General features: G+C 57.6%; 3 protein-coding genes across 6 annotated transcripts; 1 reads left to right on the top strand and 2 right to left on the bottom strand.

Annotated features, from left to right (window-relative positions):
• Window positions 1-43: 43 nt before the first annotated feature.
• On the bottom strand, window positions 44-7,628 carry KCNK4 (potassium two pore domain channel subfamily K member 4). Its single transcript, XM_036859318.1, has 7 exons — window positions 7,603-7,628; window positions 5,860-6,125; window positions 2,734-2,857; window positions 2,439-2,599; window positions 2,059-2,245; window positions 1,410-1,549; window positions 44-729 (listed from the first exon to the last, which is right to left on the bottom strand). The coding sequence occupies exons 2-7, from the start codon at window positions 6,046-6,048 to the stop codon at window positions 325-327; spliced, it is 1,206 nt and encodes a 401-aa protein (XP_036715213.1). The 5' UTR covers window positions 6,049-6,125; window positions 7,603-7,628; the 3' UTR covers window positions 44-324.
• Window positions 7,629-9,242: 1,614 nt separating this feature from the next.
• Window positions 9,243-13,810, bottom strand: GPR137 (G protein-coupled receptor 137). 2 transcript variants are annotated; one of them, XM_036861812.1, is made up of 8 exons: window positions 13,311-13,810; window positions 11,826-12,197; window positions 11,693-11,742; window positions 10,740-10,965; window positions 10,476-10,625; window positions 10,222-10,350; window positions 9,995-10,110; window positions 9,243-9,702 (listed from the first exon to the last, which is right to left on the bottom strand). In XM_036861812.1, exons 1-8 carry the CDS (start codon window positions 13,362-13,364, stop codon window positions 9,543-9,545), a joined length of 1,257 nt encoding a protein of 418 aa, XP_036717707.1. In that variant the 5' UTR covers window positions 13,365-13,810; the 3' UTR covers window positions 9,243-9,542. The 2 variants fall into 2 exon arrangements, with proteins under 2 accessions (XP_036717707.1, XP_036717708.1); XM_036861813.1 differs by having other exon boundaries at window positions 9,553-9,702; window positions 10,008-10,110.
• A 76-nt stretch (window positions 13,811-13,886) lies between these two features.
• Window positions 13,887-24,707, top strand: BAD (BCL2 associated agonist of cell death). Of its 3 annotated transcripts, none has more exons than XM_036861814.1 (4): window positions 13,887-14,025; window positions 14,315-14,509; window positions 23,378-23,571; window positions 24,199-24,707. In XM_036861814.1, exons 2-4 carry the CDS (start codon window positions 14,323-14,325, stop codon window positions 24,322-24,324), a joined length of 507 nt encoding a protein of 168 aa, XP_036717709.1. In that variant the 5' UTR covers window positions 13,887-14,025; window positions 14,315-14,322; the 3' UTR covers window positions 24,325-24,707. The 3 variants fall into 3 exon arrangements, with proteins under 3 accessions (XP_036717709.1, XP_036717712.1, XP_036717710.1); XM_036861817.1 differs by having other exon boundaries at window positions 13,962-14,072; XM_036861815.1 differs by having other exon boundaries at window positions 14,003-14,127.
• Window positions 24,708-24,972: the final 265 nt, after the last annotated feature.

Below are 24,972 nucleotides of genomic sequence, written 5' to 3'. Positions count from 1 at the left end.
GCACACCCTCTCGCGTCCCCGGAGCTCCACGCCCGCAGCGGTGCAGACTGTTTTCGTTTATTGATGCAGGCTTTGAGGCACAGTCGTGAGATGTTGTGAGGGACAGGCCCAGACGGACAGCGAGACAGAAAGCCTTGGGGTTCTGGAAATGGATGAAGTGAGGAGAGGGCCAGGAGCAGAGAGTGGCAGACAAGCAACCCGTAGCCTCCTCCCCAGGTTTCAGTCCGGTCGGTCGAGAGAGGGCTCTTTGGTTAAACAAGCAGAGCATGCCGGGAAGAGAGCAAGAACGGAGCCCTTTGAGAGGCCCGGGCAGGGGTCTTGCCCCTACGCGGGCACGCCTTTGTCCCGGGGGCGCCCCGGGCCGCAGGGCCGCGCGGGCTTCCTGTGGGTGTTGAGGGGGCGGCGGCTGCCCCGTGGAGCGCGGGGCAGTGCGCAGCCGCGCTCGCTCTGCGTGTCTGAGGACTCGTCGATGAAGGCCAGATTCTCGCTGGGGTAGTCCAGCGCGGAGGCCGTGGGCGGGGTGGGCGGCGTGGGCGGGGAGGGTGGCTCGGTCTTCTCCGGGGCCGCAGGGGATAGGGGCCTGCTGGCCGGCTGCGCTGGGCACGGCGGCGGAGGCAGGGGTGGCCGCTCCTTCTCCGGCGGCGGTGGTGCCGTGGGCCCGACTCGCTGGGTCACCCGCGCGGTCACCGTGCCGGTCCAGCTGGCAGCCTGCGCCGTGAGGCCGCCCATCTGCGCGGGGAGGAAAGGCAGTCCTCGACCAGGGCTCCTCGACCGTCTCCGCAACCCCGGGAGCCTGCCCCTTCCCCAATCAGGCATTGCCCCTCTTTTCCGCCTCGTCTTCCTGCCTCAAGAGTGGGAAAAGGCCGGAGGAGGGAAAAGCTCATCACCCAGCCACATGCTCTCCCCTCCTCCATCTGCGCGGAAGTGCCCTTTTCTCCAGAAGAAAAGACCGACCGGATTTTATTTCAGCTCTCCCTCCCGTGCCCCCAGAGACCTTTGCGCCTCCACCCGCTCCACGGCCGGGAGCAAGGAGTGGGGCTACAAAATATTTAGAACAATAAATAAAAATACAACAACAAATAAAATTTTAGTGTAAGTATGTCCCATGCAATATTTGGGACATTTATACTCAAATATTATTTGCAACTTATCCAAAATTCACATCAGCTGGGCTTCCTTCATCTTTATTTGCTAAATCTGGTAACCTTATCCATGACAGTAGAGATGGAGTCACCTGCAAACCTGTCAGAGTTTATCGCTTTGTTCCCGGCCGGTGCACACTGGGGCTCCCTCAGTCCCTGCCTCGGGGAGCCCACACTCTGGAAGGGAGGCAGACTAGTCAACCTGCTGCTGGTGAACAGTGCATCAGCGCCACGGCGCAGGCGCGGTGTCGACGCAGGGGCGCCTACCTCTGCCCGAGTGCGGCGGGACACTACTCGCAGCCAGTTCCCGATGGTGGTGAGCACTGAAGCGAAGTAGGCCAGGCCGAGTAGGATCCAGAACCACACCAGCGGCTGGTAGGCTGCAGAGTTCTGGTTGGGGCTGGCTCCTGGGACGCCACGGGGAGGGCAGAAAGAAGTTGATTGTGAGACACGCCTTGAGCCTGTGAGTCTCTGGTTCACTGCCCCTCCTCCCAACTCGTTGAGAGGATCCGCCCTCCCCAGGACAGTGGGTATGAGCTAGAGTGCGCGAATGGATGCAAGAAGATGAGTGGGAGTGACTTGAAGGTGTGCAAGAGAAGAGTAAGCGGGGTGCTCACGTGCAAGAATGTGAGCATGTGTGAGGGGTGCACGTGTACAAGAATGTGGCACGTGTGAAGGGGTCACTTAATATATGTGAGCATGCGTGGGGTGCAAGCACGCGAGAATGTAAGTGGGCACGAGGTGTTGCATCCCTGGAAAAATGGGAGGGTGCATTCAGTGAGTGGATGTAGGGATTGGAGCAAGCACGTGTGAGCGCACAAGCGCCCTGTGGAACTTGGAGGGAGAAGCAAGATTGCAGAGTCCCTGGGCAGGAATAAAGTGGGTAGGGAAGTGCAACCCAAGAAAGTGGCCTCACCGGCCACATAGTCCCCGAAGCCCACCGTGGTGAGCGTCACCACGACGAAGTAGATGGCCTCCAGCTTGCTCCAGCCCTCCACGTAGCAGAAAACGAACGTGGGCGTGAGGACAAAGAGCAGGCAGCCGAGCAGCAGAAAGAGCACCGCCGATAGAATCCGCACCAGCCCCGGCGGCACGCGCCACTTCTGCAGGGAAGGGCAGTAGGCAGGGCCGAGGAGTCACCAAAACCTCCGGCTCTCACACCCCACAACCTTCTTCTGGGAGCCCGTGTCCGAGGTTCGCGCGATTCAGGCGCCCCCCGCTCACGTGCCGGGTGGGTGTGTAGGGAAGTGTATCCCGAGCCCAACGCAAGGGCGCGCAGGGTGTGGAGCAGCTCACCAGGAAGATGGCTTCGATGTGACCAATGCCGCGGCGTAGGGAGGAGCCCAGCCGGTCCCCGACCCCTGCCAGCAGTATCCCGAACAGCGGGATCCCCACCAGTGCATAAAAGATGCAGAAGAGGCGCCCAGCATCTGTGCGCAGGGCCGCGTTGCCATAGCCTGGGCAGAGGGGCCGTGCAGCAGCTCTAGGGGTTGCCTGGCACCCCCCCTACCTCCCCCTGCGCCTTCGCCGGTGAGAAAGCCCAGCCACCCCGTGCCCCCACCCCCACCCCATGACCAGTCCCCTCCCCCACCGATGGTGGTGATGATGGTGCCTGAGAAAAAGAAGGCGCTGCCCAGGTCCCAGGCTGAGTGGCTGCTGTTACTGGTTGAGTTGGTGTCAGGGTTTGCACCCCCTCCCAGGGCATCAGCCACCTCCTGCAGGACAAGATGCATAAGGAGGAACCTCAGTCCTTCCCTCCCGTCCTGGCCAACCCCCTGGCCCTCCAGTCTCCAAGGTGTTTCCCTCCTTACCCCTCCCAGCTCTCCCCTGCCCTCTGGTCTCCCTGAAGGCAATCCCTTAGAGCAGACATTGCAAATTAGAGAGCCCAATTTTGTTTGACCAACACATTGTTTTAGAGACATTTGAATTATCGGCCCCTTAATTTCATATAACAGATTTCCAGTTTTACAGTGGTCAGGAGCACAGACTCTGGGACCAGACTGCCTGGGTTCAAATCTTGGTGCTAGGTGAAGTTGAGCTGTGCCTCAATTTCTGCATCTATCATTTGGGGATGGTGATAATAGTACCTACCTCATAGAGTTATTGTGAAGAGTTAAAGCACTCACATCAAAGCAAGCACTGTGTGTTTGTGAAATTAGTCCCCAGGTAGAGATCATGCCCAGTGAGTTCCAGCTTTCCACAGACCCCACCACTCCCACTGCCCCTTTGGAAGCTGAGTTTGAGTCCCTTGCCTTTGAAAATCTGATGAAAGTTAGGGACCCTCCCTCCAGGAAGGTTCACATACCAACAAATTTTGCATCCAGTTTTAGGTGGGTCATGGATACATAAACCCCTGCCCACCCTGCTGAAGTCCAAACCAAACCCTGTGCTACATAGTAGGTGCTCAATAAACATGATTAAATTAATGAAATGGACATGTGTCTGCCCCTCTTGCCAACCAGTCTGCCTCCCTCAGAGGGGGAGTCTGTGTTTTGAGAGTGACTGCCCTAAGTGATGGAGGTCAGAGCATAAAGGGAAGGGGGTGCAGAGGGGCCCTTCCCCAAGGAGCACAGAGCCAAGACACAAGTGGTGTGAGGGAGGTCATAAACCACCTTCTTTCTCTCTGACTGCAAGTCCTCATTAGCAAGACACATTCCAAACTAATCTTCCTAAAGTGACTGCCCAAAATCTCCATCGCTCCCTGCTATCTGCAGAATAGAGTCCAAACTCCCCAGCCCAGCCTGTAAGCCCCTTCTCAATCCGGTCCCACCCTCCCTTTCCCCAGTCTTCACTCCTGGGACTCCCATTTTGGAATTCAAGTTACAGTGACCTTATCCCCGGATTTTCTGAGATGATTCCATTTCCTGAAATAATTGTTTAATAAAGCCAAGAAGTGAAATGTATGATTAAAAGTGATTTAATTTTATTTTGCAACACTTTTCCAATAAATTCACTACTTAGGGGAAAAAATCCTTTGTCATTTTGTGTGTTCTAATTTTTGCTTCAAATGACTAGGCATCTGTTAAATCCAAGAACTACAAAACACTCTGAGCTTTCCAGCCTCCACGCCTTTGCCCATGCTGTTCCTCTGCCTGGGAGTCTCTTTCAACCCAATCACACATCTCTAAATTCTACCCATCTCACCTGCTTCATTTCAATTACCAGCTCTTCCCAAAGGCCCCTGGCATCTCCCTCCTTGCCCCCAGCTCCTACCCCAGGGCCCAGCATACAACAGGCATTTAACAAAGAAGGAAGTAATGAAAGCTCCTTTTCTACTAAATCCTACAGTGAACTTTCCATGGATTTGTCCCTTCACCTAGATGTAACATCCTCTAGGGTAGAGTCTGCATCTGTTCCACCCCAATATCAATTTCCCTGCTCACCCTATGGTGTACAGCACAGCACCTAGCACATAGTAGGTGCATAATTGCTGCATGACTAATTATGGAAGAGAAATAAAGCAGCTGTTGCCCTCCTTGCTTGGTTCTGCCCTTCCTTTTCTTCTTCTTCTTCTTCTTCTTCTTCTTCTTCTTCTTCGTCTTTTTTTTTTTTTTTTTTTTTAATCCAGGAAAAAAGGAATTCCTTTGTGAAGATAAAATAGGTCAGATTCCCTCCCTCCTCCTGCCCTGTGGTCTGGCCAGACACTCTCCTACCCAGGCCTCTCGGAGCTTTGCTGGGCATTCTGGAGGTGTCAGAGACAATGTCAATCTGCCTGTGTCCTGGACCCACCCCATCCTCATCTCTGCTCCAGGTCCTGCCACCTTGGGAATCAGCTGGAACACCGAGGCTCCATGTTGATGGCTCCTCCCTCCAAAAGAAGGGACAGGAAATAGGGGTGCCTTTCAATAAAATAATAAACATTAATGTATTAAAGTTAAATGTTACTTTATTTTTTAAAATATGACAGTGGCTCAATCAGAGAGAGAGCAGCAGAGGTGCTTGCCTGACAGTAGCCCAGAAGGCTGCAACCCACACTTTCTTTAGTCACTGGTCCAAAGTTGACCCCATCCCTGACTCGCCCTCCCTCTAGCCTCCGCATCATAAGCATGTGTCCTGGTGGGAAGGTGTGCTCAACCTGGCATCCATGATGTCATGGACCAGCTTGGGGGATCCTGAAATCCTCCGAAATCATCAGTACATGTTTATATGTGCACTTTTCTGGAGGTAGGGGGTGGGGAAGTGTTCACAGTGTTCTTGGGTTTCTCTGAGGCATCTGTGACTTCAAAGAAGCATAGGAACTAGTGTAGGGTTGCCAGATTTAGCAAATAAAAATACTGCATGGGACATATTTATATTTTAAAAGTATTCATTCTTTAGCTGAAATTTACATTTAACTGGGTATTCCAGACTTCATCTGGCAACCCTAAACCAGTGAGTTAGACCTGAGAAAATGTAACATATCTCATCTGCTACAGCCATTTATTCATTTCTTCCTTCATGCGTTCCTTCATTCAACCACTATCACACACGGAAGGAGCCATTTTAGGAAGAGAATCCAATGCCAGGCACAGCAAGGAAAACAAATGCGGCCCTGGCCGCCATATTGAAAACACAAAGACCTGGATCCCAGCCTCTGCCCTGCACCCCCCCCAGCTGCACCCTGCCTTCAGGGGTGCGGGTCTGGAAGCAGCACTCCAGCACAGGGTCCCAGTGGCATGCAGCTAGTGTCAGGGGGGTCATGGGTGACTGCTGAAGGAGCTCTCCCCCACCCACGCACCTTGATGAAGAGCCCCAGGTCCTGGTCGCTCACACATGGATGGGCCCTCAGGAACTTCTCTCGGACCTCCCCCAGCTCCCTTTGGGCCTGCTGCTCATGGGGCTGTTCCAGGGCCTGGAACACCAGGGCACCGGACACCAAGTAGAGCAGGACCACAGCCAACAGTGCCAGTAGTGTGGTGCTGCGCATGGCGTGCCCAGGGGCCCGGCCAATTCCACGGCCCGCCTGGGGAGGCCGGGCAGGGGGCTCCTGGGGAGCTGCAGTCACTGTGGGCAGAACCAGGGATGCTGGGATCAATAACCTGACCTGACACCCCTACACCCTCCTTCTCCAACCCCTACACACCCAATGGCCTTAGAGCCCCCCAGCCCTACTACCCACAGACGTCTTCTCCTCATATCCTTCTGGCCGGACACTTGGTACCAGGACACACCCAGTCCCCCCACCTCTGTCCTCCCCCTTACCTCCACTGCCCGGCCCTCAGTCCCCCTCCGGGGACTCCAGGGTGCGAGAAGATAAGAGGGCACCGGGAAAGGAAAGGAAGGAGAGTGGAAGGGGGAAAGAGAGACCGAGCCTGCCGAGGGAGAGGCAGGACGAGCGAGGAAATGTTGGGGGCCTGGAGGGGGCGTGGGGAACCCGCCTTCCAGTTGGAGGCTGAGGGGGCACAGAGGACTGTGCAGGGCGGGGACGGGTATGGCGGATCCCGGCTCGTCCGCCGAGGCTGCGGCAGCATCTTCGCGGCTTCTCGCTCCCCTCCTGCCTCTCCTTGCTCCTCTTCTAGACGCGATGGACCGGACGGGGAGCCTACAGTGTCCCCCAGCGCCCTGCTGGGCTTTCGAGGAACCCTGGGGCGGGTCCCGATCGCTGCGCAGAGGCGAGGCAGGGCGGAGGGGAAGGGAGGGTACTGGGTTCCGGGAAGCAGCGCGGTGGGGGCGACCAGGGCCGGACCAGTGCAGCATCCCCTGGACAGCTGTCAGCCCCCGGGACAGCGGGCGGCGGCGCCCTCGCGCACACACGCGGGCACAAAGACCCGCGCGCCCACGCTCCACCCTGCGGCTCCAGGCGGCCCCTCTGCCCGGGCTGCGCGCACACACACACACCACCTGCACACTCCCCGGCCTCTCGGGCACACCGGACCCTCAGGGCCGTGCGCGCCGGGCCAAGGCCCCCAGAGGCCCACACACTTGTGCGCACACACTCACATACACACATACCCAGACCGCGGGGCCACCGCGCAGCGCCCACTGCCCAGACACCGCACCCCCGCCACTCGCTCCCACGGCCTCCCCGCGTCTTCACGCCGACGCCTCGGAGCGTGACGGGCGGCGGCTGGATGCGCGGCCGCAGGACTCCCAGAGGCGCCCACGAGCGGGGAGGTGGGCGCCTCTGCCGGCCGGTCGCCCCCTGCGCGCCCCAGCCCCGGAGCCCGGCCGGCGCCCTTCGCCGCCCCGCACTCCCTCTCCGCGCCAGCGCGCCCGCCCTCTCCGCCCCGCACTCACTGTTGGCCACGCTGCGGCTGCGGCTGCGGCTGCGGCCCGGGCTCCGGCGCGGCCTCGCCGGTGCCTGCCGGCTGGGCCGCGGAGGCGGTGGCAGCGGCAGGGGCGGAGCGGGCGGCCGCCGGTGCTGGGACCCCCCTCCCGCCGCCAGAAGCCCCCCTCCTCCCGCATTTAACCTCTCCAGCGCCGCGCTTCCCTCTGCTGTGCCTCGCCCTCGCCTCCGGCGCTACTCTCCGCAGACCCTTACCTGCGGCTGCCCAGCCCCCCAATCCTGGCCGGTCCCGGGAAATGAGTGGCAGAGGAGCCCGGGAGGGGTCGCCGTTGGGTCAGGCCTGGAGTCTTAGACCGGGGCCCTGGTTCTGCCCTGTTGGCCAGCCAGCGTGGCCAGCGGCACGGCCCCAACTTGGACATCAGCCGGCTCACCTCTTCGGACAGGCTCCACTCTAATCTCCCAGCATCTTCCAGGCCCACTACCAGGTGGGAAGGGCCCTCAGCTCCCCGCCCCGAGGGACAGCCTGGCCCTTGGGCTCTGCACTCATGAGGGAGGAGATCCCAGGGGACAAAGGGGTGGGGGATCCCCTGAGGCAATCTGGAATTGGCCAAGGTAGGGTTGGGACCAAGCTCTGGGAAATCAAGGTGGGGCACCTCCTGCATCCCCATCCCTTGTTCCTCACTTCCATGCCCATCCCAGCCTGGAACTGGTGCCAGCACTCCCTCCCCCACTGTCTGAACAGCAGGGCCCTGGCAGGTCCTGGAACTCAGCTCCTCTCTGCTCTTACCCATTTCTTTACAACTCTGATCTTGCCAAAGACCCTCCTCTTGCCTGGGGGCCTCAGCCTTCACTTGGGTGGTTTTAAGCATGGGCTCTAAGGCTGACCATCCTCTACCAGTAGGGGGCCTAGACAGGTTACCAAACTCCCCCTACCTCCTAGTCCCCACTTACAGAAAAGGGATGACTATCACCTCAGGCTGCTGTTCTGAGCATTAAAGTGGTTGGTATTTGTAAATGCTCAAAACAGAGCCTGGCACTCACAGTTAAGTGCCCTACAAATGTTGGCAGTTTTCCTTTCAAAAAAAGTGATTGTCCAGTTTCGAGCTGATTCTCTGAGTCTCGGATGCCCTCTCTGGGGGCCCTGAGGCCTGCTGCTCAGGAGAGTCCCAGGTGAAGGGTTTCAAGACAGGCTCAGTGCTAGGCCCCAGGAACTCCAAGGAGCTGGGACAAATGGCCACACACATGGGCAGGAGACGGACCCTCTGATAAATGACTCCCGGCCATGCGACAGATGACAGATCTGTAAGGGCTGTGACTACAGAGGGCAGTGACTGCACTATTAGGGGCCCCCCAGGACCACCACAGACTGTGTGGGGGCAGCCCAACCATCTGGCCAAATCCACAACTGCTAGGGAGACGGGGGCTGCTCAGTTACTGGCCACCTCCTCCTCCGCAGGCCTTGGACTAACTCCTGGACCTGAAGGCCAGGTTGGGCATAATGACAGGAAAACAGGGTGTCTAGAAATCCCTATCCACTAAGGGTAAGAGGCATAGTAGCCATGCAATCACTGTGCCAAGGGACCCGGGAGGAGGGGACACAGTTCCCTGAACTGGAGATGGTAGGTTTCATAAAGGAGGTGAAATTTGAAGCAGATCTTGAGGAAAGAGTAGAAATCATTCAAGCGGCGAAGGGACTGGAGTGGAAGCAGGGCCCTTCTGGTCTCTCTTCCCCTCAGACTGCAGGCTCCTCCGTCTCCTTACCCACCAGCCTCGGGGGAGGTAAATGGCCCCTGCCCAGCCCAGCAGCCCCCTTCAAGGGCCAGTGTCTGATCAGCCTTAGACCAAACAGGCAACGGTGTGAGAAACACAAGCAGACAACTGACAGACAGGGAACAGACTCGGGGCACAGACACTGTTTATTGAGTGGCAGGCGCAGGAGAGGTAGCTGGCTCCGGTGTAGAAGCAGAGCTGGTAGATCATGCCAGGGTGCTATGAGCATCTGGCAGCCAGGGCCATGCCCCCCATCCTAGGGGACAGCGCAAGCTCACTACAACAGGAGTAGCAAGGAGCCGGCCTGGGAAAGAGGCAGCCACAGCCCCCGGGATCCCGGGCAAGAAGCGGCAGATGAACTTGGCACAGGGGCCTGGGGTGGGAGGGACTGGGGTCTGGGTGTTCTGGGGGGAGATGAAGGGGAATCACGTCTGTGGGGTAGAGTAGAGACTGTGATGGTGGCTGCCTGGTCCCAGAACCTGGGAGAAGAGCAGAGGAGTGGTCCGCGTCTGGCTGCCCCCGCACCAGCCTGGCTCCCGCCCGATGGCACCGTACCAGCTGCTGGAGCCTAGGCTGCCTGACATGCTGCAGGCAGAGAAACAGGCTCAGTTCCACGGCAGTCACTAGGACCACGGTCACAAGAGTTGGGGGAGGGAGAGACACCTAGAAGAGCCCAGTGACCCAGACCTCTCTGACTATGGCAAACTTCATCTTGGAGAGAGAGGTGGAGGCTTTAGCAATAGCAAACCAGAGGGGACCTCACCTGGTACAGATCGTGGCACGGGTGGGGGTGTGGGAAGGCCCAGCTGTAAGTCCCCATGGCTCAGTGGGGCAACCCGGGAGCCCAGGGGTCCTGAGGTGGAACCGGGACTCCTACCTGGTGCTCTCACCCCGGCTGTGCTCCCAAGAGCAGCCCTCATCCTCGCAGTGTGCCCGGTCGAAGAAGTAGGAACGGGAGCCAAAGACCTGCCCGTTGAGGATGCGGCTGGTGCTCTGGGGGAGGGAGCCGCCATTGATGCTTCCTCCTGCCCCCCACTGCCCTCCCCCAACCCCCAGAACCCAGCCCAGGTACCCCCAGTGCCGCCCCTCTCCACTGGCCCTCACCAGGTCCTGTGGGGGCCGGTGCACCCGGAAGAAGCCCACCAGCAGGGTGGTGGGCAGCAGCTCCCACACAAAGAGGATGAGGCCAAACACCAGGTAGCCTTTGTTCCCCAGGTCGTTCACCAGGTCCGCCTGTGGGGAGGTAGGGGCTGTGCCAACCTGCAGTCGTGCCAATGGGGCACCCAGACAGGGCCCAGGCCAGCTTGGGGCCAAGAGCCACAGCTACTGAGGAGGCGGCAGATGTGCCGAATGCCCACCTGATCAGAGACGTTGTACCAGTCATAATCGAAGGCGTCCAGCCGGCTCCGGGGGGCCAAGGCCAGGGCCGCCAGGTTGTAGCAGGCCCGGCTGGCATAGAGCAGAACCATGGCACCACCCATCGCAGCTGCCTGGCACACACTGGTCCCCTGGCACAGATGACAACAGAGGATCCTTAGAGAGGGTAGGTTCCAGCTTTCTCTCTACTCTGAAGACCCCAAACACCCCAAAGGACACCCAGGCATCAGCACTTGTGGCCCTACCTTGGCCTCCAGGTAGATGCTGGTGGAGGGAGCCCGCCGGGCGACAAGGCAGAGGCAGGCGGCAAGAGAGAGTGCGCAGATAACAAACAGGGAGTCGCTCACCAGGACACGCACCAGCAGGAGGGCCCAGGGCTGTGCCCGGCGCCGGCGGGACAGCACCGCACACAGCACATTCACCAGCAGAAAGAGCAGCGAGGCCCCCACGAAGGCCCCTCGGACGGCCAGCCTGCGGCCCACAGCACGGTCAGCCCCAGAAGACCACCCTTGGCGCTCCCCAACCACCCAGCCTCCCCTAGGAGACCCCGGTGTCAATCAGAACCTCAGGTCATCCAGTCTGAACCCTGCTCCTCTAGTTTTACAGATGAGAAAACTGAAGCTAAAGAGGTCAGAAGATGACTGACGGCTGTGGTACAGCAGAAAGAGCACTGGATTGGGAGTCAGAAATCTGGGTTTAAGCCCTGGCTGTGCCTCCTGCCAGGTATGTGATCTTGAACATGTTGCTTTACCTTGCTGGGCCTCAGTGTCTTCACCTCTCAAATGGGGATAATAACAGCTTCACAGGTAAGTTGTAAAAATTAAAGATGTTTGTGAAAGCTCTTAATAAACTGTGAGATGTTATACAAATGACAAGAGTATCACTGCCCAAGGTCATCCAGAAGTGCCCTTTGGCTTTGGAGTTTCCAAGGGCTGGAGCCTCCAACTCTTCCTCCATCATGGATGACATTGGTACCCTCTCCCTTCACAGTATCTCAACTGTTTCTATTATAGTTGTCCTTCACATATGCAATGCGCCTCTGCTGAGCCATCTGCACCAGATGCCTAACTCTTCCAAGCCTTTCACAAATATTCTGGGCTGTCCTCGCCTCAGACCTACCAGGGAGGAAGGAATGGACACCGGGCTTCTCCCTGCCCCTGACCTGGAGGCTGAACCCACCAGTGTCCCCAGTACTTACAAGCCTCGGCTCATCTCTGGCCGACGCTTTGCCTTGGCCTTGAACACCACCTGGGAGCAGAGACGCCCATCATTCTTTGGGGCCCTTGGGGCTTGCCACCCCACTGCCCACCCCCACCCGTCACCATGGTTACCTGGGCAAAGTAGAGGTTCATAAGCGTCAGTGTGAAGAACTGGAGGCAGACAGGACAGCAGTAGAGAAGCCAGAAGGGCAGTGGCCCCAGACGGTTGGCTCGGGGTGTATCTCGAAAGTAGAAGGAGAAGAGGGTGGTACGCAAGGCAGCCCAGAGCAGACAGAGTGCCAGGAACACCGTCTGATAGCTGAGACGCTTGTGCCCATACAGGAGCACCAGCCAGAGCTGGGCATAGACGGAGAAGAAGAGCAGGGCATACAGAGTGGTGTAGGCCGCAGTCAGCCCCAGGGTCACGGCGGGCGGCAGCGCAGGCACCAGCCCAGCAGCAGGCACCAGGCCAGACAGGTTACTCTCCATGTCAGGGAGGGAGGCCTGAATCCCGGAGACAGAGATGGAGGGGCTGGCAGGGGGCCAGGGAAATAAATACGGAGGGGTGGGAGTTGTAGGGTGCAGAGACAGAGGTGGGGAGCTCAGGGGGAAAGAAGTTGTGGCTGGCCAGGCCCTCCCCCCCTGAATAGAGGGACCCTTGCCTTTGCGGGGCACAGGCAACCTGGGTCCCTCACTCAGGGGTGTGGAAGGACAGCCTTTCCTCTCCAGGGCAGAGGGGGATGGGGAGCACTGCTCTCTGGGCCAGCCTCAGAGCCGGGCGTGGGGAGGGGGGTGGAGGTGCAGAGGCTGAAGAAGAGGGGTCCCTGGTCTTGGTCGCTGGAGTCGTCCTGGCAGGAGGGGGAGAGCCGGCCAACGCCAGTCTGCTCAGGGTAGCGGCCGCTGCTGGGGACGCTCAACGCCTGGCTCTCCCCCTCCCCAAACTGGGGGACTCTCTCCCCTCCAACAATCCGGATGGGGAGGGCCTCTGCCTTCCGTCCTCGGGATTCCGGACGCTGCCCCCACCCCACCCCCCACTGCGTCTACTCTCCAGCCGCGGGGGGCGGGAGGAGGCCGACGCCGGGTCCTCAGGCCGCCGCTGGGGTAGCCGGCTCCGGTCGCTGGGACGCGGGGCTCCGGCTCCCCGGCTCCCGCTGCTCCGCCCCCTCCTGCGCCTGCGCGGCCGCCGTTCGCTACGCAAATTGCTCAGAGTCCGGCCCCTGCTACGCAGAACCGGGCCGCGCCCGGCGCGGAACCGTTCGAGAATTGGCGCGACTTGCGCCGCTGGCGGGCGTCAGGGGTTACAAGAGGCGGCGAGCGGCCGTGACGCTCGGGCTGCGCCGCGTCCGGCCAGTGCCTGGGTTGGCACTGCCCGGGGCCAGCGGCCCTTGCTTCTTTGGGGGCCCGGCAGTTCCCATGCTTCTCTTCCCCATCCTCAAATCGAAATCATGCCGCCCGACCCGGGGCGGTAACGACTTCCCTTCAGCCGGTCTCTGAACGAAACTTCCGCCCTCAGCCAAGATGGCCTCCGGGGCCCGCCCCCGGGCCTTAAGCCGCCTGGCCCCGCAGCCCGCGCTAGCCGGCCCGCGCACTCCCTGGGCGGCGGCGGTTCCCGCTCACCTGGCTCGCCGTCTGCCAGGCGCGAGGCTCCGCGAGTCCTATGGTCACCCTCATAGGGGCCCCTGTCCCTTCTGCGCCGGGGCAGTCATCCTGCCAGGGCGGAGGCTCCCTCACTTATCTCGAGTGCTCCCGAGTTGGCGCAGGGAGTGGCGCCCCTGATGCGGGCGGTGCGAGGTTTCCACCGCGGGGAGGAGGGAGGGGGACTTCCCGAGCCGGCCACCCGGTTCAGACGGAGCAGTGACAACAACAACAACAGTTGCATCCGACGGCTGAGCTTCAATTACGGCTTTGCAAAGTGCCTTCACCCACAGTAATCACCACTCAGTTTACAAGGATCACCGACTCCTGAGGGAGGTGTCATTATCCCCATTTTACAGGAGTGGGAATTAAGGCCCAGAGAGCCTGAAGGACTTGTCAGCAGGAGCTGGCCCCCAGATGGGGACCCCAAAGAACCCCTCATCTGCTCCCACACACGCCCAAGGCATAAGGAAGTCGGGAGCTGAGCATCCGGAGACGTAGAAGGGACCCAGGAGGAAGGTGGTGGGCGGGGCCCGGGCCGGTAGTGGCCCCGCCTGCTGGCCAGTTAGTGACATTTCGAGAGCTGATTGGGCCGTGTCGGTGACAGTTCCCGTTGCCCAGGCAACTAGGGCCGGACTCCCTCGGTGCTAGAGGGACGCGGCGGGCCCGGGTCAGGGTCCTCGAGATCGGGCTTGGGGTGAGACCTGTGTGCCGTCACCACGGGCGGGTCTGGCCGAGGCCTGGGTAGGGACCTGGGGCTGCTCTACCGCCCCAGGGCTCTGAGAGATTTAGATCCTGGGTGGGTAGGTTGAGCCTCCTGCTGGGCCAGACTCAACGGACAACCAGGGGCCTGGGAGGCAGGGTGGACCTGGTGTTCTGAGGTGGGAGAGGGAGCCAGGGATGCCTGCGCCCCCGCCCCCGCCAACCCCTGCTGGCCCCCGTTAGCCCCAGCTGTGCCCTAACCGCCTACCATCTTACCCCCGCAGCCCAGAGCATGTTCCAGATCCCAGAGTTTGAGCAGAGTGAGCAGGAAGACTCCAGCCCTGCAGATAGGGGCCTGGGCCCCAGCCCCACAGGGGACAGGCCCCCAGGTCCCAGCAAGCACCCGCAAACGGCCCCAGGCCTCCTGGGGGAAGCTGGTCACCAGCAGGGACAGCCAGCCAGCAGCAGCCACCATGGAGGTAGGCACCCCCGCCCCAAGAACAACCACCTGCTTGTCCACCTGGCCTCCAGCCCAGTAGCTCCCTGCACCCCAGCCACATCCACACTCACTGGGTGGCTTTGAGCAAGTCCCTAACCTCTCTGCACCTCAGCTTCCTCCTCGGTAAAACAGAGCAATTAGTCGCCACCATTGTAGTGCTGTGGGGATGATTAGCAGGAATACCTAAGAAGCACTTAATTATAGAGCTGGTGCTTAGTAAATGGTCAAAGTATGTAGCTCTTAGCTTAGGGCCAGGACAGAATCACTGAGAGGCAACTTGCCTTAGATCACACTTGCTTGGCATTTCCTTGGGGCTAGAAGACTTGGTGGTGCCCTGCCCCAGGCTAGCACTTTCCCTGAGATCCTGGGATCCAGCCTTCCAGCCCCAGCTGTGTTCTCTTCCGCCCTGTGGCTCACACCCACACGCGGGCTGTCCTTGCCAGTTGCCAGGGCCAGGTGACCCCAAGAGGCAGACAGCCCTACCAGGCAGCGGGTCTGTGTGGGGCTGGGGAAGCATTGGCTGTCCTCCACACCTACGCAGGGGGACCCAGCGCTGAGATGGAAGGATGGGCCCTGGAGGGCAGTGGCCATTTCTCTGTAGTCCCCACCTCCCCAGTGCCCAGCACAAGCCTTGGCACCTGGAACAACCACAGAGATCTTCTGAAAACAAAACTCATGTCCCTCACCTGCAGAAGCCGAATTGACGCCCTCCCATTTTCAGGAGCAGAAAGGCTTATTAAGACCCCCTCCCCAGAGAATTCCCTGGCAGTCCATTGGTTAGGACTCAGCGCTTTCACTACCTAGGACCTGGGTTCAATCTCTGGTCAGGGAACTAGGATCCTGCAAGCCACGTGGTGCAGCCAAAAAAAAAGAAACAAACAGACAAACAAAAAGGTTGGTATTCAGTTATTAGTCAGGGATATAATCTCTAAAACAAAAAACAAAACAAAACAAAAAACCCTCCCTAGCCCGCTGTCTGTCACACCGAACTCCGCAGGCTTTCTTTAACTTCCAGATTTTTGCACTTGCTGTTTTTCTGCTTGAGACAGCTTTCTACCCCCCCCACCTGGCTGTCCCTTCCCATCTTCTGTGTCAAGTGTTGAATGTATGTTCCAGCTGCCAGGAGTTCATCAGTGACCAGAAGAGAGAAACCCTTGCCCTTGTGGTTGCCCACATTCTAGTAGGTGGGGGGAGACAAGCCATAAACAAAGAAACAAAGTAGTGAGTGATACAATGCGTTAGAAGATGATGCACTACATGACACACTCTTGACTTTCTCATTGGAATCCAGAACGCTGGGGGGCCGGGGGAGTAATTTTAACTGAGGTGGTCAGGGTGGGCCTTGGTAAGAAGCAACATTTCAGCAAAGGCTAGAATCCATGAGGGGTGAGCCAGGCAGAGGTCTCTGGGAAGACAGAGGCAGGCAGAGACCTGCAGGCGGAGGGAAGGGCACATGCAAAGGCCCTGAGGGCAGGACACAGTTCAGGCCAGTGAGGGGAGGGGGGGTTGGAGACTCATCAAGAGTTAAGGGAGGAGGAGGGGCCGATGGGCAGGGCCTTGAAGGCCCAGGTAAGGACTCTGGCTTTCACTTTGAGTGAAAACCTGGAGGGCTTTGGTCTGATTTGGACCTCGAGAGAATCACCAGGGCCCCTGTGTTGAGCTGGGTCTGCAATGGGCAGAGGCAGGGGCGGTGCCACAGGGGAGGATGGTGGCCTGTGCCAGGATGGTGGCGGTGGAAGTGGTAAGTAGATGGACTCTGGGTTTCTCTTGAAGGTACAGCTGGCCTGATTTGCTGGCAGACAGATGTGGGGTATGAGGCACAGAGAAGATGGCTGCAAGGGATCTGGCCTGGGCACCTGGAAGGATGGAGTGGCTCTTAACTGAGATGGAACTGAGATGGCGTGGGGTGAGATCAGGAGCCCTGTTTGGGCCAGAGCAGGTTAGAAGTGCCTTTTGGGCATCCAGGTGGAGACTTCTAGCAGGGATAGATACACGTAGAAGTTGGCAGTCGCTGATGTAGTGTTCTGTGGGCCCTGGGAGCCAGTGTAGACAGGGGAGGACCTGGACTGATCCTGGGGATCCAGCCTGCAGAGAGCAGCAGGAGAGGAGGAGTCAGCACTGGGGTCTGAGAAGGAGGGAGCTGTCTGGTAAGGAAAGGGAGGGCTGAACCCGTGAGGCTCCTTCCAGGGCCGCTGGAGGAGGACTGGGAGTGGAGCACTGGACTCGACACAGGGCCAGTGCAGCTTGGGTGGCAAGTGGGGAGGGTTGATAGGAAGAGAAGTGGAGGTAGAAAGGAGAGCCCACCCCCTCTTGGCAGCTGAGCTCTCGCAAAGAGGAACAGAGGAGCGGGTGGCAGCTGAAGGCCCAAGGAGAGTCTAGGAAGAGTTATTTTATTATGTCTTTTACAATAGAAAGGGAAAAGAAAAGAGCATTTTGCGGGGGGGGGGGCGGGCCATGCTGCACGGCTTGTGGGATCTTAGTTCCCCAACCAGGGATGGAACCCATGCCCCCTACAGTGGAAGCATGGAGTCTTAACCACTGGACCGCCAGGGAATTCCCAAAAGAGCATGTTTAGAAGCTGATGGAGTAATCCAGGAGCGAGGAAAATACTGGAGGATGCAGAAGAGAAGGGAAGCTTGCTGGAGAGGTGTCCTTGAGTCGGAGAGAGCAGTCTGGTGTGCAGGGGAGGGGCGGCTCAGCTAAGAGCAGTGGAGGGCAGGGGGAGATACCTCGTGGGAACTAGTAGAAGTCTCTCGTGGGTGCTTCCAGTTTCTTGGTAAAAGGAAGCCAGGTCTTGAGCCAGGAGTGAGGGTGGGGAGAGGGATGGGGGCTGAGGGGGAGAGAGGAACAGGTTGGAAGTGGTTGTCTTGGCCTAGAGGATGGAGTGTGGAAGTTGTGCTGGGCAACATCTAGGGCGCCAGTGGGTCTCGTGACCGTGAATTTGAACTGAGGTGGCATGGCTGTGCTCTCCTCCAGCCCCACTTGCCAGTCGGCTGCCTGTGGGAACTGGCAGGGAGTTGGCCTTAACCAGACCTGTGCTGGTCTCAGCCCAGTGAGAGAGGTGGCTGGGGGCTTAGCTCGTGTGCAGTGTAAGCTGGCCAAGTGTGAGGAGTCCCAGCATCGTTAGAGTTGGGGTGCCAAGGCAGGGAGCTGGGAAGGACCACTTCGGTGCTGTGAATGAATGAAGACACGAGCGGCTAAGGGAGTGGCTGGGGAGAGAGAGCGGCAGGGAGCTCCAGTAATCTCCTGCACCCACGAGGGGCCCACCCTGTGGGCGGTGGGTGCTTGAGGCCCAGAGCGGGAAGGGTGGCACAGCCCAAGAAACTAGATTTGGGGAGGAGGGAGTGAGAATGGTCTGAAGCAGCAATAAGTCAAGGGGATGACTATCCCAGCTCCAGGTCCAGCCATAAGGAGGCCTGCAGGGGAGAAAGTAGCCACCGTGTAAGAGGACCGCACTGGATTCCTTAAACTTTTTTTTTTTTTAATTAATTAATTTTTGGCAGCATTGAGTCTTTGTTGCTGCGCGCAGGCTTTCTCTAGTTGCGGCGAGCGAGCGGGGGCTACTCTTCGTTGCGGTGCGCAGGCTTCTCATTGCAGTGGCTTCTTCTCTTATTGTGAAGCACGGGCTCTAGGCGTGGGATTCCGTAGTTGTGGCTCGTGGGCTCAGTAGTTGTGGCTCACGGGATCTAGAGCGCAGGTTCAGTCGTTGTGGCTCACAGGCTTAGTTGCTCCGCGGCATGTGGGATCTTCCCTGACCAGGGCTCGAACCCGTGTCCCCTGCATTGGCAGGCGGATTCTTAACCACTGCGCCACCAGGGAAGTCCATCCTTAAACTTTTGACTTAGTTTTCGATGTCTAAAAAGCAAGTGATTTTTCCATAAAAGATCCACAAGTGCCAGTGACCTGCCAGAGCCACAGGGCCACTGCCCCCTCCAGATGGGCAGGGTCCTGTCACCCTTCATATTCCCTGCCTCCACACCCCTGCTGTAGTGGACTGCGTGTGTCCCCAGGGCAGGACTGTGGCCACCTTGTGTGCTGTGACAGCTCCATTGCATAGCCTGGTGCCTGGGGCGGCTGGTGCGTGGATGATGGAGAGGGGAGGAAGGACATGCAGCCCGGTGCTAGGCCCTGGGCCAGACTGCAGGGTTCAAACTCAGCTCTCCCCTCTATTGGTAGGTTGAGCTTGAGCAGGTTACTTAACTCACTCTGCCTCAGTTTTCTTTGTTTTTCCTTTTTTTAAAATTGAAGTATAGTCGATTTACAATGATGTGTTAGTTTCAGGTATACAGCAAAGTGATTCAGTTATACATACGTATACATATATATATTCCTGTTCAGATTCTTTTCCATTATAGGTTATTACAAGATATTGAATATAGTTCCCAGTGCTATACAGTAAATCCTTGTTGTTTATCTGTTTTATGTATAGTAGTATGTATCTGTTAATCCCGAAGTCCTGGGAATCCCCTGGCAGTCCAGTGGTTAGCACTCAGCGCTTTCACTGCCATGGCCCAGGTTTGATCCCCGATCGGGGAACTAAGATCCCACAAGCTGAGCGTGGTACGGCCAAAAAGAAAAAAATATCCCCAAATCCTAATTTATCCCTTCCCACCTCCTTTCCCCTTTGGTAACCGTAAGTTTGTTTTCTATGTCTGTGAGTCTATTTCTGTTTTGTAAGTAAGTTCATTTGTATCATTTTTTTAGATTTCACATATGAGTGATATCGTGATATTTTCTTTCTCTGACTTCACTTACTATGGTAATCTCTAGGTCCATCCATGTTGCTACAAATGGCATTATTTCATTCCTTTTTATGGCTGAGTAATATTCCATTGTATATATATACCACATCTTCTCTATCCATTCATCGTCAATGGACACTTAGGTTGTGATGAACATTGGGTGCCTCAGTTTTCTTGTCCGTAAAATGGGACTAGAACTAGTCCCACCTCGTAAGGTTGTTGTGAGAATCTGATGCATTAGTATAGGAAAAGTGCTTAGAAACAGTGCCTAGCACAGAGGAGGGTTTGCTGTTCTTACTATTACTGCAGTTGTTGTTGTTACAGCGATTTGGCCCAGGCCCTGAGGAGACCTGGGGACTGCTGTTCATTCAGAGGGGATAAGAGACATGAATAACCAATGCCCCTCTGATGGCAGACAAGGAAGTGTAGGTTAGAACCATAATGTAAGGGCCTTGAAGGCCATGCCCAGGAGTTTGGAGTTTATCTCATAGGCAATGGGGAGCCACTGAAGGTTTTTTTTTTGTTGGCTATATTAGGTCTTTGTTGCTGTGCGCGGGCTTTCTCTAGTTGTGGCGAGCGGGGGCTACTCTTCGCTGTGTTGCACGGGCTTCTCATTGCGGTGGCTTCTCTTGTTGCGGAGCACGGGCCCTAGGCGCGCGGGCTTCAGTAGCTGTGGCACGCGGGCTCAGTAGCTCCACGGCATGTGGGATCTTCCTGGACCAGGGCTCGAACCCGTGTCCCCTGCATTGGCAGGTGGATTCTTAACCACTGTGCCACCGGGGAAGTCCCAAAGTAGAATAATATTTTCAGTGTCCCAAATACAATTTTGGTGGAATACAGCAATGCACAGCCATGTATATATTGTTTCTGGCTTCTTTCAAGCTGTGACTGCAACGTTGAGTAGTTGTGACAGAGACTGTGTGGCCTGCAATGCCCAAAATATTTACTATGTGGCCCTTTACAGAAAACATTTGCCAGCCTCTGCTTTAGTGTTTTCTGATTTCCTCAGCTCTGAGCAAGGTGGGGGTATGTTCTCTACAGGACAGTAAGGGGCTTTTGTACCCCAAACAGCTTTGGGGACACAGGAAGCCTGGGCCAAGACACGACAGGCAGCGCGCCTGCTCAGGGAGGAATGCCACGCTGCTCTCCTGCCGGGGGCGAGCAGTAAGTGAACCACCCACATGTGGTAGAGCAGGATCCAAACCCAGCCCTGCCTGATGGGAAAGCCTCACTGCCTCGAACTGTCTGGAACACCACTGTTGTAATGAAGTGTGCAAGGATGCTCACAGAAGCATGAACATGGATGTGTCCAGCCCCATGCACGTACCCAGAAGCCCAATGGGTAAAGAACTTAAAGCCTGGGGTGGGCCTCGGGGCACCTGCAGCCCTAGGCCCCTCCCAATTCCCCACCCCAGCCCCAGGCAGGCTCTCTGGAAGGATGGTGTGAGTGGGCAGGCCTGGGCACCCACCCATGCTCACAACCAGACAGGAGCCACACTCCCTCCCTCACCCTTACCTTCCCCAGACTCAGAGAGGCCACCTCTGCCCTGCCCCGGGGCATGTAGGGGTGAGAGCTGATTGAAGGTTGGATGCATAGGGTGGGAGGGGCATATCCACTTCCCCCAGGGAGTTCACAGAAAATCCCTCAGGTTTTTTTCTAGTAAACAGAAGGACACTTAAATGTTCAGTTTACACTTAGGAGTGTCATTTTGACAATGGCTGGCTTGGCGTTGCTAAATCCATGGCTTTGGTAAAAATCCCCACTCCTTAGGGTAGGCCCCTGGTAGAGCTGGCACTTACAGAAGGACCAGGGGTGCCTTCCCAGACCTGAGCCCCCAAGGTGGCCCGTGGTGCTGCTGGGGGGAGCCGGGGGCATGAGAGTTAAGCACACAGGCACAGGAGCCAGAATGGTTGGGTTGGAATCCCAGCTCTGCCATCTACTAGCTGTGTGACCTTGGGCAAGTTACTTACCCTCTCTGTGCCTTAGTTTTCTCCTCTGTAAAATGGGAACAGGGAGTAACCTCCTTCATAGGATGTGATGAGGACGTAAGGAATTGATACACATGAAGCACACTTCCAACCTGACACAGCGAGTGCTCTTCTGCTTGTTCTGATTCCTAGGCGAGGGTGCAGTGCCCAAACCAAGTGCCCACCTGCCAATCACTCATCTTCTGACCCTTGGGCCTTGCATCTGTCAAGTGTGGAGGTGTGTGGATTCTTAGTGCTGGTAAAGGAAAATAATAGCTGATGGTTCCTGAGCATTTAAGTGACCGGGCAGGGTGTACCAGCTGTGCGACCCTGGGCAAGTTCCTAACCTCTCTGTGCTTCTACTTCCTCATGTGTAAAATAGGGAGAACTTGGCCTCTGCCTCACTGGGAAGCTGGGAGCCTTCAGGACACGCAAAATGCAGAATAGGGTGCTCTCCCTGTGTCATTTGTTCTCGTGGAGGTCCTGGGGTCTGGGGTCCATTTCACAGAGGACTACACTGAGGCCCCAAGGGATTAAAGGCCCCAGGTCACAAAGCAGGAAGGTGGTGGTGGGGACCCGGCCCTGCTGCCCACGCCCCACAGAACTGGTCAGCGCTCTGCAGATGGGCCTGTTCTCATCAGGGGTCTTGCTGCTCTCGGCTCCTTAGCCCCCACCCCCAATCCCGACTGCTGATTTAGCTGCCCGTTCCCCACTGCCAACTCATTCCTCAAAGGCTTTATGGTCTCCCTACCTACCTGATCTCAGGCTTTGGTGAAGCCCAGGAAGCTCTGATCACCCGCTTAGCCTAGGCCTTTCTGGATCCAGCTCCCTCTTCCCTTTTTGGCTTTCTCAGCCATGTGTCTGGAGATGGGACCCTTGGAGGCCCAGCAGCCCTGGAGCTGACCCACAGGCCTTTTGGGGAAGGATGAGACAGTTACCCCTGGCTTCAAGACCTGGTCTAGATCTTACTTTCTCCAAAACGCCTCCCTGTGGACGCTGGTCCCCTGCACTTCTTCCATGCCTGTCTTTCACTCTATGCTTAGCTCTGGATTTTTGCTCCTGGGAGTGTTCTAGGTCTTTGCTGGACTGTGTATGGGGGTGGGGTTGGCAGGAGTTGGGGGGATGGCACACAGTACAAAGGTCAGACAAACTCAGGACACACCTCTTTGCATAATGATCCATCACACCCTTTCAGCTTACAAAGCACTTTCCCGCTCTTTATGTGACCCTTATGCAGTCACTGGTAGTAAGGACTAGGTTTATCCCCACAGAGAGGTGAGGACACAGGCTCAGGGAGTTGAAGGGCAGTTGGACAAGGGAAGAAATGTAGCTCAATGGATAATCATTGGACTCTGGATTCCAACAAACCTCTAGGGACTTCTAGCCTCAGAGCTTCACAGCTGTGTGACCCTGGGCAAGTCTTAACCTCTCTTAAGCCTCTGTCTTCTCATCTGCAAAGTGGAAGCAATGTTAGTACTCACCTCCCAGGATGGTTAGGAGAATAATGAAGTAATGCCCAGGGCCTACTAGCACACAGTAAGTGCTCCCTAAGTATTACCTAAAGTCAACAGATCTTTCTGGACAATTTCTCCAAAGTGGGTGCTGTGAGAGGTACAGACACGCTGCTGACAGGCTCTTGTTCTCTGGGGGCCCAAGGTCTCCTGTAGGCCACAACAGTGAAACAAATGGGTCCCAGCAGGTCAGCTGCAGGTCGCCTGGCTGGGGCGACCTCCTCGTCCAGGGGACTGGTTTCCTCTGCGGGGGAATGGAGCTGAGGAAAGAGCTACCGGCCCAGGGGGTTGCTGGGAAGCCCCAGCGTCTCGCACTCGCAGCTCTAACTACTAGTTCTTATGCCCTTATTTTGTGCCAGGCACAGAGAAAAGTCATTCTATACACTAAGGGCCTGGCCCATTGTTGGGGCTCAATTAAGATTTGTGGGATTAAGGAGAAGTTAATTCGAATCTTCACAAAAGCCCCATGAGCTTCCTTTAGGAGGGAACTGGGGCTCTGAGAGGTAGAGTGATGTGCACGCAAAGACCACAGCGGGCCGACGGAGCTAATGCTGAGGGCTTCGGCAGGGCTGGGGGCACAGAGGAGTTGAGATTCACGTCGTCCCCACCCCCTGACCTTCTCTGCAGGCACTGGGGCTGTGGAGACCCGGAGTCGCCACAGCTTCTACTCCGCGGGGACGGAGGATGAAGAAGGGACGGAGGAGGAGGAGCCCAGCCCCTTCCGGGGCCGCTCGCGCTCGGCGCCCCCCAACCTCTGGGCTGCACAGCGATATGGCCGCGAGCTCCGGAGGATGAGCGACGAGTTCCACGGCTCCTTCAAGGTGAGCTCTGGCCGGGGCGCGCGAGGCACCGTAGTCCCGGAGCATGCCGGGACCGGTACTCCCGGGGCTCCTCCCACTGGGCTGTCCCATTCGAGTCCCACTGCATGTCGGGATTTGCGGTCTCGGGACTCCTCCCTCCAGCCTGTCCTTTCCCGTGTCCCAGGGCGTTTCGGGATCTGTAACCCAGACCCCGCTCCGGAAGGCCAAGGCTCCTGGGTTCCCCAAATCCTTTGAGCGCGGGGCATGCTGGCATCTGTGCTCCTGACCGACCCCTTTCGGATATCCGGGTTCCTGGACCTCAATTTCGGAACCCCTTCTTTAATTTTCGAATTACGGTCCCATCTTCCAGGTTCTAGATCTCCAGCTCTGGCGCTTACAGGGTCCTAAGCATCCTCTCTTACCGCCCCCAGCATGGAGCGTCTGGGATCTAACCAGTCCATTCCTAAGAGCCCAAGCGACCTCATGCTTAGTAGTCAGGAGACCCCTTGGTACAGGGCCTGCTGGGAGCTGTTGTCTTTATCTCCCCCGGGATCTCACTTGGCGGTGGGATTCCGGAAGCGGAGGGGCCAGACTCGAGCTGCCAGGATAAGCTAATTCACTTAACCCTTTCCTCCTCCCACCCCGAAGGGACTTCCTCGCCCGAAGAGCGCGGGCACAGCGACGCAGATGCGACAAAGCCCCAGTTGGGCGCGCTTCCTTCAATCCTGGTGGAACCGGAACTTGGGGAGAGGAGGCCCCGCCCCCTCCCAGTGACCTTCTGTCCCACAGTCCGAATCTCCCAACCGTTGCTGGCGGCCATCTTGGGAGTGGGCGGAAGTCTTTTCTGCAGGCCTTATGCAAAAGGAGGCTCAGTTTCGTCCCTTTCAGAAGGAGGTGGTCTGACCCAGAGCCCAATTCCCTTCCGGTGTGTGCGAGGACCGCGGAGGGGCTCGGCCCCCATCGGAAGTTTTGAAGTTTTTCCGCCCTTAGGTGCTGGAACTGGCCCTGTGACCCCGCCCCCGGCGCTGGGCTACCACAGTCGCCTGCGCCAGTTGCGAGCCGGAATTAACCCTAACTTCGCCAGAACCCTTTCCTCCGCGGTAACGCTGCGGGCCGATGCTCGCTAGAAATGTGCTAATAAAGCCCGCGTCTGTGCCGTGGAGTCTCTATGTCCGTCGCTTGGGGCTTCGCGGGCAGGGGGAGCGGTAGCACTGACAGAGTTTCAAAAGATGCCCCCGTTTTATATATAAGGGAAACTGAGGCTGTTTCTGAGTGACATCATAGGACCGAGATCAGAGAGGGGTTGAGGCGGCGAGCAGAGCCACGGCTGCTTGGCCTCCGGGAAGCGGAGCGCGACCGGACCTCGGGGACGCCCAGGTCCTTATCTCTAATATGGTAATTGGGAACTGCAGCCCGGCTGGC

The sequence above is a fragment of the Balaenoptera musculus genome, chromosome 8 (genome assembly GCF_009873245.2).
Source record: "Balaenoptera musculus isolate JJ_BM4_2016_0621 chromosome 8, mBalMus1.pri.v3, whole genome shotgun sequence".
NCBI classification, from domain to species: Eukaryota; Metazoa; Chordata; class Mammalia; order Artiodactyla; family Balaenopteridae; genus Balaenoptera; species Balaenoptera musculus.
The sequence above is the reverse complement of the archived record's forward strand: the minus strand, read 5'-3'. Positions and strand labels throughout refer to the sequence as shown.

Coding starts and splice junctions, on each gene's coding strand:
- KCNK4 (XM_036859318.1), bottom strand. CDS start 6,048: ATGCGCAGCACCACACTACTGGCACTGTTGGCTGTGGTCCTGCTCTAC. Junction 2,246..2,438: donor ACATCGAAGCCATCTTCCTG/GTGAGCTGCTCC, acceptor CCTTCCCTGCAG/AAGTGGCGCGTGCCGCCGGG. Junction 1,550..2,058: donor CTTCGGGGACTATGTGGCCG/GTGAGGCCACTT, acceptor GTGGCGTCCCAG/GAGCCAGCCCCAACCAGAAC.
- GPR137 (XM_036861812.1), bottom strand. CDS start 13,364: ATGAGGGTGACCATAGGACTCGCGGAGCCTCGCGCCTGGCAGACGGCG. Junction 11,743..11,825: donor TGAACCTCTACTTTGCCCAG/GTAACCATGGTG, acceptor CTCTGCTCCCAG/GTGGTGTTCAAGGCCAAGGC. Junction 10,351..10,475: donor GGTACAACGTCTCTGATCAG/GTGGGCATTCGG, acceptor ACCTCCCCACAG/GCGGACCTGGTGAACGACCT.
- BAD (XM_036861814.1), top strand. CDS start 14,323: ATGTTCCAGATCCCAGAGTTTGAGCAGAGTGAGCAGGAAGACTCCAGC. Junction 14,510..23,377: donor CAGCAGCAGCCACCATGGAG/GTAGGCACCCCC, acceptor CCTTCTCTGCAG/GCACTGGGGCTGTGGAGACC. Junction 23,572..24,198: donor AGTTCCACGGCTCCTTCAAG/GTGAGCTCTGGC, acceptor CCCACCCCGAAG/GGACTTCCTCGCCCGAAGAG.